This window comes from Brachyhypopomus gauderio, chromosome 11 (genome assembly GCF_052324685.1).
Source record: "Brachyhypopomus gauderio isolate BG-103 chromosome 11, BGAUD_0.2, whole genome shotgun sequence".
Taxonomy (NCBI): Eukaryota; Metazoa; Chordata; class Actinopteri; order Gymnotiformes; family Hypopomidae; genus Brachyhypopomus; species Brachyhypopomus gauderio.
This window is the reverse complement of record NC_135221.1, coordinates 20,932,379-20,951,381: the sequence shown is the minus strand read 5'-3', so window position 1 is coordinate 20,951,381 and position 19,003 is coordinate 20,932,379. Positions and strand designations below refer to the sequence as shown.

The following is a 19,003-nucleotide window of genomic DNA, read 5'->3' as shown; positions in this document are numbered from 1 at the left end:
TGCTCCAGAGGTGTATAATCCAAGTTCAGAAAGTAAAAGTCCTCACCAGGATTTTGCTCAAGCTTGCTAGATTTTCTAATTAGTGCAATCCAGGTAAAATTAGTGGAATCAACACAATCCAGGAAGCCTGAGCAAAATCCTGGTGAGGACTTTTACTTGAACCTGGATTATACACCTCTGATTTGCTCCTCTCTGACCCGGTACATTACTGTACTTCATTTTATTTCATTGAACTATATGTGCAAAAAATATGTATTACAGTAATAGCTTTTCAGCTGCCTTTGTTTTTGCAGAACTTTGCATTTTTGAACCTTAGGTTTTCATTTTTGACATGCTGTGTGCAAGCAATTGTAAATAAGGCAAAAATGATCCAGAATTTTGTTATTGGATAACCTTGTGTGTATAGAAAATTTAAGCATTATAAAAACATGTAAAATGACTGCATTTTGTGCCATAACAACATGAGTTGAACTAATAATATAGCCACTATAGACTGATGTTGTGTTCAATGTGTTTAGAGTTTTGAAAATGTGACTACAGATTGGACAATCGCACGTTAGCAGTCGTCCAAAACTGTAATGTCATGGTGCTGTGGGTGAAAATAGTCGTAGTCTGGTTGTGTCACATTTGCTAATCCAGAGCTTGAAGAACAGACCCAGCACACACTGCTGCTGGAGAAGGAGAGTATGTTTGTTCAGGAGGAGGCTGACAGACTGGAGGGGAGCGCAGGCTGGCAGAGGAGGCCAAGGCCACACTGCTTGAGCAGTTCGAGAACCAAACCACCAACGGTCCAGAGCAGGCATCATCATAGAGTCTGCCCAACAGGTTATACTGCATATCACATACCACGAAAAGATCTTATCTGACTTCTGTTTTCTTTCTAAAGGCCACAGAGTTGGCTCGAGATCTGCTGGTTGGAAGATGCCATGAAGAAGAAGAAGAATAAGAAGAAGGGGCTAGAAAGTGGGAGAGTAAGAGGAATCTCATGATGTCAAGGCACAAAACACAGAACTAACCTAAAGGTACTCAATGTTTGCTTCATAAATGCAGATAAATGCAGGACGAATTTGATGAGCAGTGGTTTATTCATCTGCCCATCGTTTCTGAACAAGCCATCACGGTAGGTGGACCTGCAGAAGACAATGGAAGAACTGTAGCATAGGTTGATGAGGATGTACTTCCAAATGCCATCACAGATGGAAATTCACCATGATGACAACGATGAGAGCAGCGCAGGACAACAGTGAGGAGCAGCAGGACAGCAGTGAGGAACAGCAGGACAGCAGTGAGGAGTAGAGCAGGACAACAGTGAGGAGCAGCAGGACAACAGTGAGGAGCAGCAGGACAACAGTGAGGAGTAGAGCAGGACAACAGTGAGGAGCAGCAGGACAACAGTGAGGAACAGCAGGACAACAGTGAGGAACAGCGGGACAGCAGTGAGGAGCAGCAGGACAGCAGTGAGGAGCAGCAGGACAACAGTGAGGAGTAGAGCAGGACAACAGTGAGGAGCAGCAGGACAACAGTGAGGAACAGCAGGACAACAGTGAGGAGCAGAGCTGGACAACAGTGAGGAACAGAGCAGGACAACAGTGAGGAGTAGAGCAGGAGAACAGTGAGGAACAGCAGGACAACAGTGAGGAACAGCAGGACAACAGTGAGGAACAGCAGGACAACAGTGAGGAACAGAACAGGACAACAGTGAGGAGCAGAGCAGGACAACAGTGAGGAGCAGCAGGACAACAGTGAGGAATAGCAGGACAACAGTGAGGAGCAGCAGGACAACAGTGAGGAACAGCAGGACAACAGTGAGGAGCGCAGGACAACAGTGAGGAGTAGAGCAGGACAACAGTGAGGAGTAGAGCAGGAGAACAGTGAGAAACAGCAGGACAACAGTGAGGAGCAGCAGGACAACAGTGAGGAGTAGAGCAGGACAACAGTGAGGAGTAGAGCAGGACAACTGTGAGGAACAGCAGGACAACAGTGAGCAGCAGGACAACAGTGAGGAGCAGCAGGACAACAGTGAGGAACAGAACAGGACAACAGTGAGGAGTAGAGCAGGACAACAGTGAGGAGTAGAGCAGGAGAACAGTGAGGAACAGCAGGACAACAGTGAGGAGCAGCAGGACAACAGTGAGGAGCAGCAGGACAACAGTGAGGAGCAGAGCAGGACAACAGTGAGGAGCAGCAGGACAACAGTGAGGAGCAGAGCTGGACAACAGTGAGGAACAGAACAGGACAACAGTGAGGAGTAGAGCAGGACAACAGTGAGGAGTAGAGCAGGAGAACAGTGAGGAGCAGAGCAGGACAACAGTGAGGAACAGCAGGACAACAGTGAGGAGCAGAGCAGGACAACAGTGAGGAGCAGAGCAGGACAACAGTGAGGAGCAGCAGGACAACAGTGAGGAACAGAGCAGGACAACAGTGAGGAACAGCAGGACAACAGTGAGGAGCAGCGGGACAACAGTGAGGAACAGCAGGACAACAGTGAGGAACAGCAGGACAACAGTGAGGAGCAGCAGGACAACAGTGAGGAGCAGCAGGACAACAGTGAGGAACAGAGCAGGACAACAGTGAGGAACAGCAGGACAACAGTGAGGAACAGCAGGACAACAGTGAGGAGTAGAGCAGGACAACAGTGAGGAACAGAGCAGGACAACAGTGAGGAACAGCAGGACAACAGTGAGGAGTAGAGCAGGACAACAGTGAGGAACAGAGCAGGACAACAGTGAGGAGCAGCAGGACAACAGTGAGGAGCAGCAGGACAACAGTGAGGAACAGAGCAGGACAACAGTGAGGAACAGCAGGACAACAGTGAGGAGCAGCGGGACAACAGTGAGGAGCAGCAGGACAACAGTGAGGAGCAGCAGGACAGTGGCTGAGAATAACGACTGCCTGCAGAAATCTTTGCTGGTGAGTTTGGTAAGCAGTAGTTAGTGGCACCAAAGGAAGCAAGAAAAGTTACTGTAGATATGTTGTCTGTATCTTCAGAAATTGCATGTGACAATTTTTACTGATTTTATGTATATCTTTAGACTTTTGTATTGAAGCAATGTATAATGTTTTCAAACAAAGTTATTTCATCACACTAATTCAAGATAAAATAAAGCTTGTGTAGAGAAGTGTGATACATTAGTACTTACATTTAGTTTCAAGCCTAATCTTGAATATCCTTAAAACCTGTAATAGCATTTGTAACATTTCTGACAGTATTATTTTGCTATGTGCCTAATAATCATATTGTATTGATACAAGTTATTGTTTTTGGCAGGAGGGGCAGGATTACCCAGTAAAGCGGAACCTTACAGTATTTCTGAAGATTATATTTCAGGGACATTGCAGATTATTTATTTTGGATTTGTTTGCTTTCACAGGTCTTTAACTCAGAGTTATTTGGCGCTCGTGATGATATCAAGACAGCAGAAAACGACCGTATCCATGCGGAGAATGTGCGATTAGAGAGGGACAAATACATCTGACAAGATCTGACAAGAAGAAAACACCAACCAGTGCATTGTGTACATTAAAACATCTCCCTGACTATATAGCTGGCTTCTTTGATGTTGTCTAAATAGAAGCTGTCTGATAATGTAGTCTAAATAGTAGCTGTCTGATAATGTAGTCTAAATAATAGAGCTCTCAGATAATGTAGTCTAAATAGTAGCTCTCTGATAACGTAGTCTAAATAATAGAGCTCTCAGATAATGCAGAGTAAATAGTAATGCCCTCTGATAATGAAGTATAAATAGTAATGCTCTCTGATAATGTAGTTTAAATAATAGAGCTCTCTGATAATGTAATCTAACGGGCTGCAGGGAATCCCTATTTATTCAGTTTATTGTGTATAAGTAGCTACCCAAAAGCTTAAGACTATGACAGTATAACCTCTGACTTTGTAACATAGATGACACCTGTTTCTGGACTACATGTTTTACTATTCATGGAAATGAAAATACTTCCAACTTGTTGGGGCCTGCTAGAAATGTCTGCCTGCAAATTAAATCCAGGCCCGAATGCCATATACTACTGTTGCAGAATGAGCAAAACATATTCATCCAATTTTAATCACATAGAATGTTCAGCAAAGCACACCGAAATATTTGGTTTTAAATAAGCCATGAAATGGTATCTGGTGGAATGCGAGACCCATGTTTCAAATGTAGCAGGATCGTGCTTTGATAATGAGGCGAAAGACACTGTGTTCCCTCTCAAAGACATCTGACCTTTTTTATGCAACATTTTTGATATATCTTGCAAGTAGCAGCCTTAATGAAACACAGACATTAGAAAAATTAAGTTCCTATGAAGTTCCTTTCTCTCACTCAGAAAAAGCAACAAGATTTAACAAATTATTTAGTGTGTTTGGTCTAGTCTTGTAACGACGTAGCAATGTAGAAAATAAAAGGGTTATTCATGCATTATGTATATCTAGCCGGCGAGTATTTTTAGGAACTTCAGCACGCCTTTCGCAGAAAGTACTGACTGTACCCGCGATACAGTAGGTCAATGCGACAAGGCGCTCATATAATCGCATGGGCTGAAAACATTCTTCATATGTGTGAGTGGGGTGTAATAAGAGCTTTAAGCATACTGGGGATCATACCTGTCCAGCCTTTAATAGTTACACACAACCATAAATATGACATATGTCTCGTGCTCCTGACTACAGAATGGGAGGAGATTATGCAAAGTGTCGTCTGTGCATCAGCAAACCGCGAATTTATTTCTGCAACTGGAGGACGCAGCAGGTTTAAGTTTAAGCCCTGGCCAATATGCAATAGAGGAAACGATGAAACGGAACACTTATTAAGGCTAAACTAAGATTATTCGTTATCTGGAGCAGCTGCATCAGAAGACAAAAAGTCTGACAGTGTATAACAGGTTGTCAATCATTTATGGGGACATGATGAAATGCTTGAGGTGAACTGAGAAAAGGATGTCAAACTAAGACAAGTCAGCGATGGATCTAACACAGGAGAGACGTATCGGAACAAACGAGTCCACTATGAACGGTGCAGCCGACCGCTTCAGCGCTTTTGACGAAGACTGGACAAGACCGAGATTTTATAGTGAAACTGGGAACTTAGTTGAGTTACGAACAAATAGTCTACTGAAAACCGAGACTAACATCAAGAACAGCAGTGGAGACTGTCTACACGGGAACGACAGTGCTGCAATACTCACACAATCTGCTAAACACTATGCGGTTCCGCCGATCGACCCAGACCCACACGAACCGTTTTATGATATAGGCGGATGTGATATATATGGTGCTCCTCCTTTGATGGATTGTGCTTCCCAGCATTTCTACCCAGACGGAACCTTCACGAGGAAACCTTTCACCGTTTCATCAGCAGGGCTCCTGGACACACGTGTACTCAACTTTGACCATAGGTAGGCAAAGCATTTTAGTACCACTTCCCCAATAGTTCACATCACTGATAAACGTCGCCATGTGTTTATGTGCATGGATCCTTGGTTTACGTATCAGCTGTTATGTGGAGCCTGTTTGCTGCATCTTTATGTTCCGATGACCTATAATAACCGGTAAAGAGAAAACAGCAAGCCTCTAAATATCCACCAAGTGCCACGATCAGTCAGTGAGAAGATCTGCACAATGTGAGTCCCTCCTAGGTACGTTATCTGCTCCAGGCCCACACAACGGTATTCTCTGGCTCACAATGTGACTAAGCATTAATTTGTAGGCCTAACGCTAAAATAGGTTCAATGACCGAAGTCAAAAATTCCATGTGCCCTAAAAGTGGCTTAGATGTAACTCTACACTTTTGCTTTCGTTTATTTTCACGGATCTATGAATATGTAAATACTTCCAACTTCTATATGTCCACACACCACTCCGCCTGCCAAGAGTTTGTCCTGCTCACCTTTGACTGCATATCACACACGCGCGCACACACGCGCGCACACACGCACACATGGCATCCTACAAGCGTATCATAATTGTCATATATTAATCTATCGCCCCTTTGGTCTCCATGGCCTCTAGTCACCTTGTAAACGTTTAGATGTTTCTTTAGGAAACGCTTTGAAGAAGGCGCCTGCTGCTTCACAATATAGCTACAGTTTATATATATTTCATACAGCATGCAGGAATTATTATGATATTGACAGTGTACAATATGTACATTTAAAAACTTTTATGCTTTAGAAACCCCCACGAATAAAATACCTAAAAGAAGCAACCTAATACCCGTGTATGATGTGTGATTAGCTATTGTGCATGGTTGTTTTTCCAGGTTGTGTTAATGTTGGCAACTCCTTGACCACAAATCATTCATATGAATGCATGTGGGCGAAGGTTGTGTTCAGGGCTTTGTGCATTCTTCTCATGCCACATGCAACTTGAAACTAGACTGCTACAGCTAATGCTATTCTAGCAGCCTATGATCCTGACATGCTTCCTTCAGTCAAGTGACATGTTCTGTCAAAAGTAATTAATATAGCCATCATATAATTCAGCAATTTAACTATCTGACAAACTGTTTTGAGTAACATTTGCCATACATTTCTTCATCAACATTCTCAAATGTCTTTTCAGCATTTTACGTGAATATATAACTTGGCAGGCAAATATTGTGTAATAGCATCTTGCACATGCAGACTCATTGTGCACAGGCAGATAAAAGAAGAAAAATACATTTAGCCACATATACTGCAAGTTGATTTCTAATTGTCAGATACTTTTTAAAATACACATGGCTGACATCTGGCCCAGGAGCAGTGTTAAAATGTCAGGCGGGCCCAACACTGTTCAGGTCGGCGAACATCAGAGATTGGCGAACGCTGATGTTGAGGTGGTGAACATAATGTGTTAACACAACTATTTAACACAATTCACTTGAATGTTTAACCTCTCGACATAGAAAAGGGTCTTATTGGTTTGTTTTGACTGGACTGCACGTCCAGTCAAAACAAACCAATAGTATTTGTTGGCAAACAATGACAAAGCCAAGTGTGCAATAAAATGTCGGCGCAGCACGGATATAAAACAAAACGATTCCCCAGCTTCATTCCCTCGTGGAAAGTTTTCATGGGCTGACTTGACCTTTCTGTACTTGAAATGTTCTGCAAAGTTTGTAGGGAATATCCTAACGAGGCAGATAAAAGTGGTTCGTTTTTGTCAGAACTAAAACTTTTCGAATCATAACTCGAGAGTCACGATAAGATCACACTGTGTTAGTCACAACAGGATCAGGCTGTGAGAAGATAAAGACTGACAAATCTATATGAGATCAATAAAAAACGGCCCTGGAATTTGACAGCTAGTACTGAACTGACATTACTTACAGTAGGTAAGGTAATGTTGGTTAACTTGCATGCCAATAAGTTGAGATTAATTATAATGTTAATTAAAAACACTACATAGTTAACATGGTAAAAAAAAAAACAAAACGTTTTACTTTGAAACGTCAGCTAAAATGTTCTGAAAAGGCCACTGCCAACTTCTTTTTGATTTATAGCCTCAAATGCCTCACTGTAAACTTAGCTGTGTCAACAATATGATTATGAATAAATATTGTGCTATATCGCATGTGATGACCTGCAGCAGACCAACTATTGTCTGTGTTTCTATAAAAATATATTGGCAGACTTTTAGGTTTGTTGAAATGCAACCGTATTCTTTTACACTAACACACAGTACGACCTTGGGGACCGGGTGTCATAGTTACATCATTAACGTTCATTATTCAGGCTAGCTAACATGGCTTTGAACTCCACAGATGATGGAAAATAACAGTGTTTACTGTGTGCCATTCTGTGTCACTGGGTGTGTTTTGAGGTTGTCAGGGCCATTGCCACGTAGCATAGAGTATTAACGTACTATCTTGTAAGGTAACAAAAATCATTTTGATTGTTTTATATTCACATATCCTCATCTAAACATTTCCTCACATTCCACTAGTAGATGTGACCTAGATTACCTAATATAACAAGAGTACTCTAGTTTTACATTTTTGTTTATAATGGCTGGTATGTGCATCAAGTGTTGTCCTTAAAGTCATTATCCTTAAGTTCTAAGTAAAAAAAATAAAAAGGATTTTTACCCATCTTTGCCTATGCAGGAATTCTCTGTTCGTAGAAACAGGCGCTGTTGTGTGTGGGGACGACACAAAAGAAGCTCAGATTCCACCAAGTTAGACAGCATTTTATTTGGTGTATTATACAGGCAGTTTGTGGATTGCGGATGTGACCGCGTTCTCCGGCCATGTAAATAGTCTTGAAAAGCTGTTTATTTGTCCAGGGAGATAACACACTGCATACATGCCAGTTTCAGCAGATGATATTGTGTTAAAATAGATCACTTGAAGTGATAACACTGTGTGTGGCATCTCCTCCTCCTCTTCCACCTCCTCTCTCTCTCTCTCTCTCTCTCTCTCTCTCTCTCTCTCTCTCTCTCTCTTCCAGTCTGGAGAACACAAACCTCCTGTTTCCAGTCCTGCGCGTGTGCCAAATCTGTGGAGAACAGGCCTCTGGGTGCCACTATGGGGTTCTTACATGTGCCAGTTGCAAAGTGTTTTTCAAGAGGGCTGCTGAGGGTGAGTGTTGAGGACGCTGTGTTGGTCATCTGCACAAGGCAGCGCAGGTTTAACTTGCTCCTACGTGCTTACATGTAATTTCTTCTGCACACATAATGGTATTTGAACACATCAGGGGTTTTGTGGCCTGTTTCCTTGGACAGTAACACTACAGGGTTAAATTCCAGGGGCAGCAGGTCATTCAAGCTGTTTTATGTTTTTAGGTAAACACAAGTTTCTGTGCGCTGCCAGAAACAATTGCACAATTGATAAGCTGCGGAGACGGAACTGCCCATCTTGTCGTCTTAAAAGATGCATTGAATCAGGGATGAGTCTGCGAGGTATCTGCTCATAGCTCCTCAGTCTTTTTCAAAGACATTGTTCCCAGGGCTTTTGAGGTTTAAAATGGGATTCAATCTTAACAGAAGTGAAATGGAATTAAATGAGCAAGGATGTAATGGAATTAGCCTTAGGTTTTGCTATGACTGAGATAAACGCAGAAAACTATTCCTCTACATTGTGTGGATATGGTTAGAGTTTATTTAGCTCCTTCTATACATACTGTATGAAACATGTTATTACATCATTAAAATAAGCTACACACATCAAATGTGTTGCAGGATAAGTGACATCAACAATGAAGCGGAACTGTAATTTGACGTAGATTAAAAACTGTTTAATTCTGCTCGCTGAACCAGCTCAGTCCACCTAATTTTGCTTATTTTGCTTCATTCAAGCCCGAAAACTGGGGAAAATCAAGCAGGCTGTGGCAGTCAGGAGTGACCCGGCCTGGGTGCCAGTGGTCACGGCCATGACGCCCGTCTCTCCCCTCCCGGCTCTGCGGGACCAGCATGGCCTCCTCAGCATCCTGGCTCGGATTGAACCCGCACCGGTGAACGCCGGCCATGACCCGGCTCAGCCCGATTCGGCCGACTCTCTGTTGACCAGTCTCAACGAGCTGGGAGAGCGTCAGCTCGTCACGGTTGTCAAATGGGCCAAGGGTGTGCCAGGTAACAGCAGACGAAGAGAAGATGAATACTTCATCGATCATCAAAAACAAACAAGCATCGGTTATTAATGATGCAGTACAAGGGTGGCTCTGATTCATGATCTACTACCCTGGAGAGATTAGTTGCAGCCTGAATCGAATGCATCTGTTCCAGCTGATCTAGGCCTTTAGACTGTGTATTAGGATCAGGCTTGTTGGAACTAAACTTTGCAAGACTCTTAGGCTGGGAATTTTTGGTAAAGAAACTCTAAAAGTTACAGGATGCGGTAATGTTTTTTTTTTATGATACATTTACAAATATTCAAGGAAATTATGTTCACATGGATATTTTGTTACAGATTAGGTAATGTTCAGTGCATATACAGTGTTTGTAAAAAATATCTAAACTCAGTATATGAAGTAGCCATATAAAAAAATAAATATATGGAATAGTACATAAAATTTTTTAATATGCATTTTAACCATATACTTAATTTCAAGTAATAAAGTAAAGAAATACATTAATATAATTAAATAATTAATACATATAATTGTGATTTCTGTTAAACAGCCATATGTAACAGACACCCACAAACAGATTTATATTTGATCTTTGTGTGTTGATGCCGTGGATGGTGTTTGTTCTGCACTGCCTTGTTGTTGAGGCAGGCTTTCAGAAGCTGCACGTGGATGACCAGCTGGCTGTAATTCAGTACTCCTGGATGGAAATCATGGTGTTCGCCTTGGGATGGAGGTCCTTCAAAAACGTCAATGCCAGAATGCTCTACTTTGCCCCTGATCTTGTGTTCAATGAGTAAGCAAAGGTTTAGCAAAACATCACTGTCACATACGCCAGCATTGCTGAAATATTAATGATCCATAAACATGGCTACCTTTTGCTGCAACAGATGGTTAGCATTTTTTTAGCTTTCTATTGGCAACATGGTCTTTTAACAGCATGCTATTCGCTTTTAAGTACGGCTCTTTCACTGAAGCCAAAAGGCACGAGTAAACTTTACTCACAGTGGTTTGCCCTCGGTGTCAACCTAACCCTGCCATACCTCCCATCTAAACACTCACTCTGAATAATGCATCTCACATAAATATTTCATCAAGGCTCTGATGTACAGGTATGCCTTCACACGTCTGGTGCTTATAGTAAATATGTGGTCTTGTCCTGACAAATACACCCTGTAAGGGGAGGTAGCAGAGAAACGAGCCAGTTATCTACAGTGGGGGTGAAATTTCACACGGCAATAACAGTTTAGCGGCTAGGCTTGATGGCGGGCGTGGGTAATGGAGATGACTGGCCCTGGGTAATGACTCGTCCCCCGCCCTGTTCTCCCTGCAGCCAGAGGATGCAGGTGTCCAGTATGTATGAGCACTGCCTGCGTATGCGACACCTCTCTCAGAGGTTCGGCCGCCTCAAGGTGACGCAGGAGGAGTTCCACTGCATGAAGGCTCTGCTCCTCTTCAGTGTCGGTGAGTGACGGCTCTCCAGAGACTGCACCACACAGCTCTGTCACCTCCTCCACCCCCCACGACTGCACCACGCAGCTCTGTCACCTCCTCCACCCCCCACGACTGCACCACACAGCTCTGTCACCTCCTCCACCCCCCATGACTGCACCACGCAGCTCTGTCACCTCCTCCACCCCCCATGACTGCACCACGCAGCTCTGTCACCTCCTCCACCCCCCACGACTGCACCACGCAGCTCTGTCACCTCCTCCACCCCCCATGACTGCACCACGCAGCTCTGTCACCTCCTCCACCCCCCACGACTGCACCACGCAGCTCTGTCACCTCCTCCACCCCCCATGACTGCACCACGCAGCTCTGTCACCTCCTCCACCCCCCACGACTGCACCACACAGCTCTGTCACCTCCTCCACCCCCCACGACTGCACCACGCAGCTCTGTCACCTCCTCCACCCCCCATGACTGCACCACGCAGCTCTGTCACCTCCTCCACCCCCCATGACTGCACCACACAGCTCTGTCACCTCCTCCACCCCCCACGACTGCACCACGCAGCTCTGTCACCTCCTCCACCCCCCACGACTGCACCACGCAGCTCTGTCACCTCCTCCACCCCCCACGACTGCACCACACAGCTCTGTCACCTCCTCCACCCCCCACGACTGCACCACGCAGCTCTGTCACCTCCTCCACCCCCCACGACTGCACCACGCAGCTCTGTCACCTCCTCCACCCTCCACGACTGCACCACACAGCTCTGTCACCTCCTCCACCCCACGACTGCTCCACGCAGCTCTGCTGTCCAAACCTCATCGTCACAAACATGATGTATGAAGACAAAGACTGAACCTAGCACAACGTTTGGGCAGTTTAATATACGGTGTAACTGCGCACTTGGTGGGAGGGAACGATTTGGAGAACTAAATTAAGGGGCTTCTGTCAGGCGCCGTGCTGCTGTTCAGCTGATGTAAGCGGCAGAAAAAAAGATTTGGGGCTGCGTTGCCTCTTGTCTCCACGCTAATGAAGTAATGAAGTGTCAGCTCTCAGATGCTTGAATTTTAATTGCCTTGAATGTAACTGCAGTTGGAGCCAGGTTGCATCATCTCTGTTACATCCAGAACCTCAGGTAGTCTGACTTTTGCTAGAGCTGAGACTGAAACAGAAATAAAAAAATATGTGTAGGTGGTCAGAAGTGAAGCAGTCGTGTAGAATGTTATAAAGACTGCTCTCTCACAGTTACCCCGGCCCAGGAATGTTTCTCCTCTTTGAGTCTGGTTTGCTTTAGTTCCAGAGCACGGCCTGAAGAGCCAGAGATGTTTTGACGAATTGCGATCTACCTACTTCAACGAGCTGGACCGCTTGGTCTCGCACACCAGTCGGGGTGACCACGCCGAGAGACTGTTCCAGCTCACTCAGCTTCTGAACTCCCTGCACCGGGTACGGGCTCATGTTCACGCTTTTCTTTATTCATGACTTAATGCTGCGCTCAGTTCTTCTTCTACGTTCTCATGCTCCTCTCCATGAACGTTCCCTCTCTGGCTGCAGATCGTGAGGAAGCTTCATCAGTTCACCTACAACCTGTTTGTCCAGGCCCAGTCCCTGTCGGTGAAGGTGAATTTTCCGGACATGATCTCCGACATCATATCTGTTCACGTACCAAAGATTCTCACAGGCATGGCCAGGCCAGTTCTCTTCCACGAATAGCACAGCGACCTTAAGCCGTCTGCCCCTATAGCCTTGTCTGGTGCACATCTGTGGGGTGTTTTGGCTGCAGCTGCTGTAGCAAATTTTGCTTTTTCCCCCTCCAAACGCTGTTTTGTTGAAGCCAGTACTGAAAACAACGCAAAGCCCTTTATTTTTGTTAAATGGTGTTTATTTTCAATCTCCTTACCAAAACGAAGGTTTTTCTTCATTTTATAAATGCAGCCATTGGTGAAGTAGTAGCTGCAATTATTTTTTCTGGCCAGAAAACTATGGTTAATTAATTTTTGTTTTCCAGTTTAGAACTCATTTATCTTTTTTTGTTAAGTTTGTGTGATAGCACAAAATACTTACTGTAACATTAGTGTACTACTGCAGTTCAAAATGAGCTCACACTTCCTTTTGATTATTTTTTTATTTTCCTTCAAAGTAAACAGTAATTATAGGCTGTCAGGAAAACCTTATGGAGCAGAAAGTACACATTTTCTCCAAAAACCTAACAGCATAAAACATGATGCTGACAAAAAAATAAGATTATTTACAGACTTTGAATTGCTTTAACTTGGATTGATAAGTTATGAATGTAGTTAAGGTGTAACAGAGTTACATCTAGATTTGGTTTTAATGTCTAAAGGTACATGCAGTTAAATGGCAAAACAATTTTAGTCTTAAGCTGAGAGGAGATGAAGAGAAATATAGTTCTAAGCTAAGTAGACAAATAACATACACAATGTTGCAAAATGTTTGTGTGAAAATATGCATGAGGCAAACTAGGCAAACTTTGTGTTTTATGAATCAATTCAGGACAATGGCTAACGTTATGTAGAGCCAAAAATATATAATTACATTGGTTGGTTTGTTTACCTTAGACTTAAGAAAGGTTCCATAAATATAACTAATTATCAGGTAAATTTCCACTTTAACTGCACAGTATATAATGATTAGATTTTTTGTTATTTTCACTTAAACGTTCAGTCTAAAAGGTTGGGGGGCTTAAATGGAGAACTAAACACCAGTGTGTTTGCAAATCAGACAGATGGTCTGAAATACAAAAACGTCAGTGCGCACAACAAAGGCAGAAGGAGGCTGAGACATCTCCCTTCACTACAAGTTAAATCCCAAGGACACGGACCTTTACTAAAACAAAGGGCCAAAAAACATTTAATTCACAAGGGTTAGTTTTGCAAGAACTTATGACCAAAGCGAGCATCCACCTGTACCTCCCAAGTTTTGCATCTATGCCAGTTGTTTATTATCTTCTTTTAATCTGATCGATTTGTACTTTCTATTGGAAACAATTCTCTGTCCTGGATCTGATAACAGGCAGGATCTGTTTTCTGTCTTCACTGCCATCACTGCAACCCCCCCCCCCCCCCCACACACACACACACACACACACAAACACACACACGCATGCACACACACACACACATACACGCACATATACACACACGTCTGAGAGGAAAAAAAAATCTTAACAATGAATACAAATGAAATAAAGGACTGAGGGATCATTCCTGTGTCTGACGGCTACATGTCTGTGAGAGTATTATGGGCTGCTGCTGTTGTCATGGTTTTTGTTGTCATAGTTTTTCGTTCAGTACACAGAACCTTTTTGGCTTTCTGTAAAACTCATTCGTGTAGTGAAAATGAATGAGAAACTACTTTGTGCTTAGATTTATTGTATGTTTTCAAATGATATAAATCTTACTTTGTAAATAAACATAATTCAGCAAATCCCTGAGATACTGTCAATCACAATTTCCTGTAGTGGGCAGTTATTTACTGCACCTATGTGGTACTTACACATTGCATCATCACAGAACCCTCTAGTGGTGAAATAGTATAACCACTGCCAACCTTAAACCCACTGCGTTAAAAAGAAAAGCATCACATTTGAGTGCGCATCACTATATATATAGTATATATACATTACATTTCATTGTGACATGATGTGCTTATGATGGATAACCTTTCAGTGGGTTCTTTAAAATGTGTTCAAGTTTGTTTTTTGAATCACACGATGGTCATTATTATCCTCCAGGCACACTAGTATGTATCACTGTCATAACACTCTGTACAATTTGCTGCTTCAGTGGTTTCTCCTTGGCCTAGGTGACCTTTTGCTTCCCCCCCCTTTAAACCTGTGTCATGTTTTTATGTGAATGGATTGAGCCATTTAGTATCTGCCTATTAACAGTCTGCTGGTTTGGCTTTGTGTCACCAGCCCTTGTTATTTCTACCTGCCCATGCGTTTTACACTGCTAATGATAATAAATTTTTTTGGTGCTTAATTTTTGTTTATTTTTTGCTTGTTTATTTGTTTTCTGTTTATTTGATCACATATTTTACAGGCCTTCTAACAAACCAGAAAATAACTTCAGTGAATCTGTCTCACTGATTAACTTTTGAAAGGGTTTTTTTTCTCCAAAAGCATCATATTTTGGGCTTCGATTGCAACGGCAGCTGTAAGAGGCCGTGTGTGTGAAATGCAGGTTGTGATGGGGACGGTGGGTCCCCAACACTGTCCCCAACACTGTCCCCAACACTGTCCTCAACACTGTCCCCAACACTGTCTCTCAGCAACTGTTCTGTCTTCATAAATTAAACAGAGCAGAAAGGGGTGAAAGCGAAGGCCAACTTAAAAAACAGCTTATTTTGAAATCCGTTCTTTTCATCATCCAGACACATGTGGTTGACTTTAAAAGCAAAGAGCGGGTAAAAAATACCGTACCTGCCAAAGTACACATTCAAAGCGAATTTAGTCATTTTTGCTTGTATTTACCGAACCCATTTACACATCAGTATTGCATTCAGTAACGGAGTTACTGGAAAAGAATCAAATGTTTTCAGTTGTGAAATGTAATAATGTAGGTCCTTTCCACAGAATTTGGGTTCCTGCCTTTGTGTCTACTGCAAAAGTTGATGTTTCATTCCCATCATAACGAAAACTAAAAGGCAATTTTTGGCTTTGCCAAACCACTTGTAAAATGCAGTGAACATAGTAAACGAGTGTCTGAGCGACTCATATTTCAATATTTCAATGCAACATAATACTTTCATCTTTTGGAATCCAATTAAGCATATCGTGTCTACCTAACCACCCAAAGTGCTTCACCTTTCAAAGCGTATTCTCTTCAATGCATGACTCACAAAAAAACCAAAAACTATTATCTCTGGCATGTCTGTGAAGGAGCACCCAAGATTGCTTCGTGCTACAGCTAATGGAAGCGCAGCTATTATCTAAGCACAAGTCCATTAACAAGCAATTAACTCCTTATTAATATTTTACCAGACAAGCCCTCATCTCCACATGTTTTATGGAGGTCCCCCCTGTTTTTTTACCCCCCCAAAGTATTTCAACATGATCTGCTTTTAAAGAGAACATAAAGGGCTGCAGTGTAATGGCCCTGGAATCACTAATGCAACCCGATAGCAGCATCGCATCTCTCCAGCTGCTCGGGACTTGGCCGTCTGCAGGGAGCTGGTGCAGATAGCTGCGGCTACAGGGGCATTTCCAGCCAGAAAAGGCCCTCCATTATACAGCCACTCTCCAGAATGCACACATTTGTCCTCACTTTCATTTATCACGACCCCCCCCCCACCCCACCCTCGCCGTCGCTCCACCCCTCCTCTGAGAATATTTTTGTCTGCGCTTTTTTTCCCCCCTCGCATTCTAAAGTATGATAGCGAAAGAGAAATGAAAGCAATGCTTTTTCATCATAGCCTGTCTTTCAATACCCCCCAAATCTTTTAATTTATGGTGTCGGCGGGGGTGGGGGGGGGGGGGGGGGGCGGCAAATCGGCTGCATTTAGGCGTCTAACACGCTGCTCATGCATCAGCATTCAGCCCCATGTCCAGGGAATGTTTACGAATGCACATGAGTCTGTATGTAATACATGGGGAGAAAGAAAGAGACCCTTTTTCATTTAGAGTTCACATCCATTAGGAACTGGAGCAGAATCAGGACAGGACCGAAGCAAAGTGCCGATGCGGTAGTTGTGTCTGTCTCCCTCCACTGGGGGCAGCCATGGTCCAAACTTCGGCTTGACTAACTGTTCACTGACTAAAACCAAATTCTGTTGCTCTTGGTTTTCCCTAACCACTAAGCTCTCGCCTCTTCTATATATATTAATGGCGGGAGTTGTGCATAATGCATTTACCTGTTTTTCACTCTGTATATTCTAATAAGTATTCAACAGTGATGGAACTCAATTTATGCATGCGCGTTTTTATTTATGAGACGGGTCTGTTAATGCCATGAACGAGGGAGGCAAGCCTGACCTTTCAAAAGCAACTAAACTTTTTGTTGTTGTTCCTGAAACAACAGCATGAATCATATACATGTTGACTAGAGTTGCTGCTTTGCCTTTTCTAAGCGTACCCAGCACTGCTTTTCATGCAAACCTACGCTCAGCTGCTGATCTGAAGGCCCTATATGTCATTTTTTAAAAGCCCTTCGTTTTCCAAATCCAGATTCTGCTTCATTGTGGATTAAATTCCATTGAAAATGGAGGCTTAGTTTCTAGCGTAGCTCTACAGCAGAGCACTCTCCAGAAATCTGCCCAAAGTGACGGGGTAAAAACAGCCGGACGGGGAGAGACGGGAACCTCTCAACGCAGTCGAGTGTTGACTTGCTCGTTTTGTTTGCAACCGACACAGACGGCGCCCCACTGATGACACAGAGGTCGCTCGACGACCTTCACTCTCAAAGCGTCTGGCATCCTAACAGACACCATCTACACGGAGCTTTCTTCTGTTTCCTGTCGGCTTGTAAAAAACTCCGCCAGAGCAGCCACGAACAGACGAGTCGCCTGCCCGCGCCGTCCAAGTCCGAGTGGGCGACTGTCGCTCACAAAGCATCGGGGCGCCATTCTTTACATAAACCGTATACCTGCTAAATCTGACATGTCAGAGGCAATATGTACTGAAGGCAAACCCACATGCAAAAAAATAATAAACTATAATTGAGTCATAAGAAACTTTGTAGAAACTAAAGGTCTGGGATTACAATCTAATTACAGCCCAATTGCTCGAGTAATTTCCCAATCACAACATAACAAACCATTATCAGCACGCTGGGTGATTCTGTGAAATCTTGTGCTTAGCTGTTGATCCCATGGTGGACCACTGCCCAGAAGAGGGGCTCCATTAAACCTGCCTCGCAAGTTAATTATCCTTCAAGTCAGCCCTTCCCTACTTCCTGAAATTCAATGTGACACTCCGAGCAGGTTTTTTTTATGCTTCACTGCCATAAAAGCCCTTGGTCGCATAATATGTTTCCAAGATGGGTTTTGCAGCTGAAGCTGTCTGTGCACAAAAGTTTAGAGGGGAAAGTCTGGCTGGCTCAGACTAAAGAGTTCAACTCATACCCAATGCTAATCAGTAACAGCGCAATATTTATCTCCCATTAAATGAAGTAAATATAACTGTTGTGAAATATCTCTGTTTTTTCATATGGTTAATTGGCAAAACATATTTTTTAAATTTAGAAGTAAAAATGTATGCTCTTGTTAGCTTAGATATAGGATTTAAAGAGACACTTTCAGACCAAAGAGATCTGGATTTTACCGGTTTTTGAGTCACCAATACAATGACGTTACTACAGCTGTTTATATATGTATTTTAGGCTTAAAATATACTGAGTTATTAGATGTATATTTTGAAGAAAATTGCAAGTTATATTCAAATTGTAATGCAGAGGAAGTCAGTAAGAGCTCAGACAATAAGTCTATAGCAATTATGCTTTCATTATTATATTTTTTATTAATTAAATGTTAATAAATTTTTTATTTATTACCTAAAATAGCTATAAATAACATGGTATACACAAAGTATGTTGAACAAACAGACTTCTTTTTTGGCATGAGACCAACTCTAAAATCAAAATGTGTAAGAACTTTTATTTCAAAATGTGGACTTTTGCTGTCTTGAATGACCTTGCCCCTCCTAACGGCTCCCGCCGCCCAGCCCCAGTACCCACGTTGTCTATTGTCTCTTTAGTATTTACTGAAGTGTCCAGTGTGCAACAGCCGTGTGAAGCTACTAGAATACTGCATGTAAACGGCTTTATATTCTTCAAATATAATGAAGCTGGCAGCCCCACGAAGCCCTTCACAACTGATTACATGCGTAGTATTGTGCTAGTTAAGGTAAGAAGTAGGTTACAATTATATTTCGCCTCAGAAATGGAAAGTAAGTCAGCATTTGCCTATTATCAGTTCTAATTCATTTAATAAAAGCACATGAATAAGAATAAGTTATGAAGCCAGTATTTCTAAAGTGGCATATAAAAAT

At 42.9% G+C, this 19,003-nt stretch overlaps 1 protein-coding gene and 1 long non-coding RNA gene across 2 annotated transcripts; both read left to right on the top strand.

The window, feature by feature from the left end:
* Nucleotides 1-549: 549 nt before the first annotated feature.
* LOC143527450 (uncharacterized) lies at nucleotides 550-4,253 on the top strand. The gene is made up of 3 exons (XR_013134128.1): nucleotides 550-1,022; nucleotides 1,113-2,910; nucleotides 3,372-4,253. It is a non-coding gene; the product is annotated as an uncharacterized LOC143527450 (long non-coding RNA).
* Nucleotides 4,254-4,598: 345 nt separating this feature from the next.
* On the top strand, nucleotides 4,599-14,959 carry LOC143527445 (progesterone receptor-like). Its single transcript, XM_077022659.1, has 8 exons — nucleotides 4,599-5,391; nucleotides 8,425-8,555; nucleotides 8,759-8,875; nucleotides 9,272-9,544; nucleotides 10,192-10,336; nucleotides 10,874-11,004; nucleotides 12,290-12,441; nucleotides 12,550-14,959. Exons 1-8 carry the CDS (start codon nucleotides 4,958-4,960, stop codon nucleotides 12,706-12,708), a joined length of 1,542 nt encoding a protein of 513 aa, XP_076878774.1. The 5' UTR covers nucleotides 4,599-4,957; the 3' UTR covers nucleotides 12,709-14,959.
* Nucleotides 14,960-19,003: the final 4,044 nt, after the last annotated feature.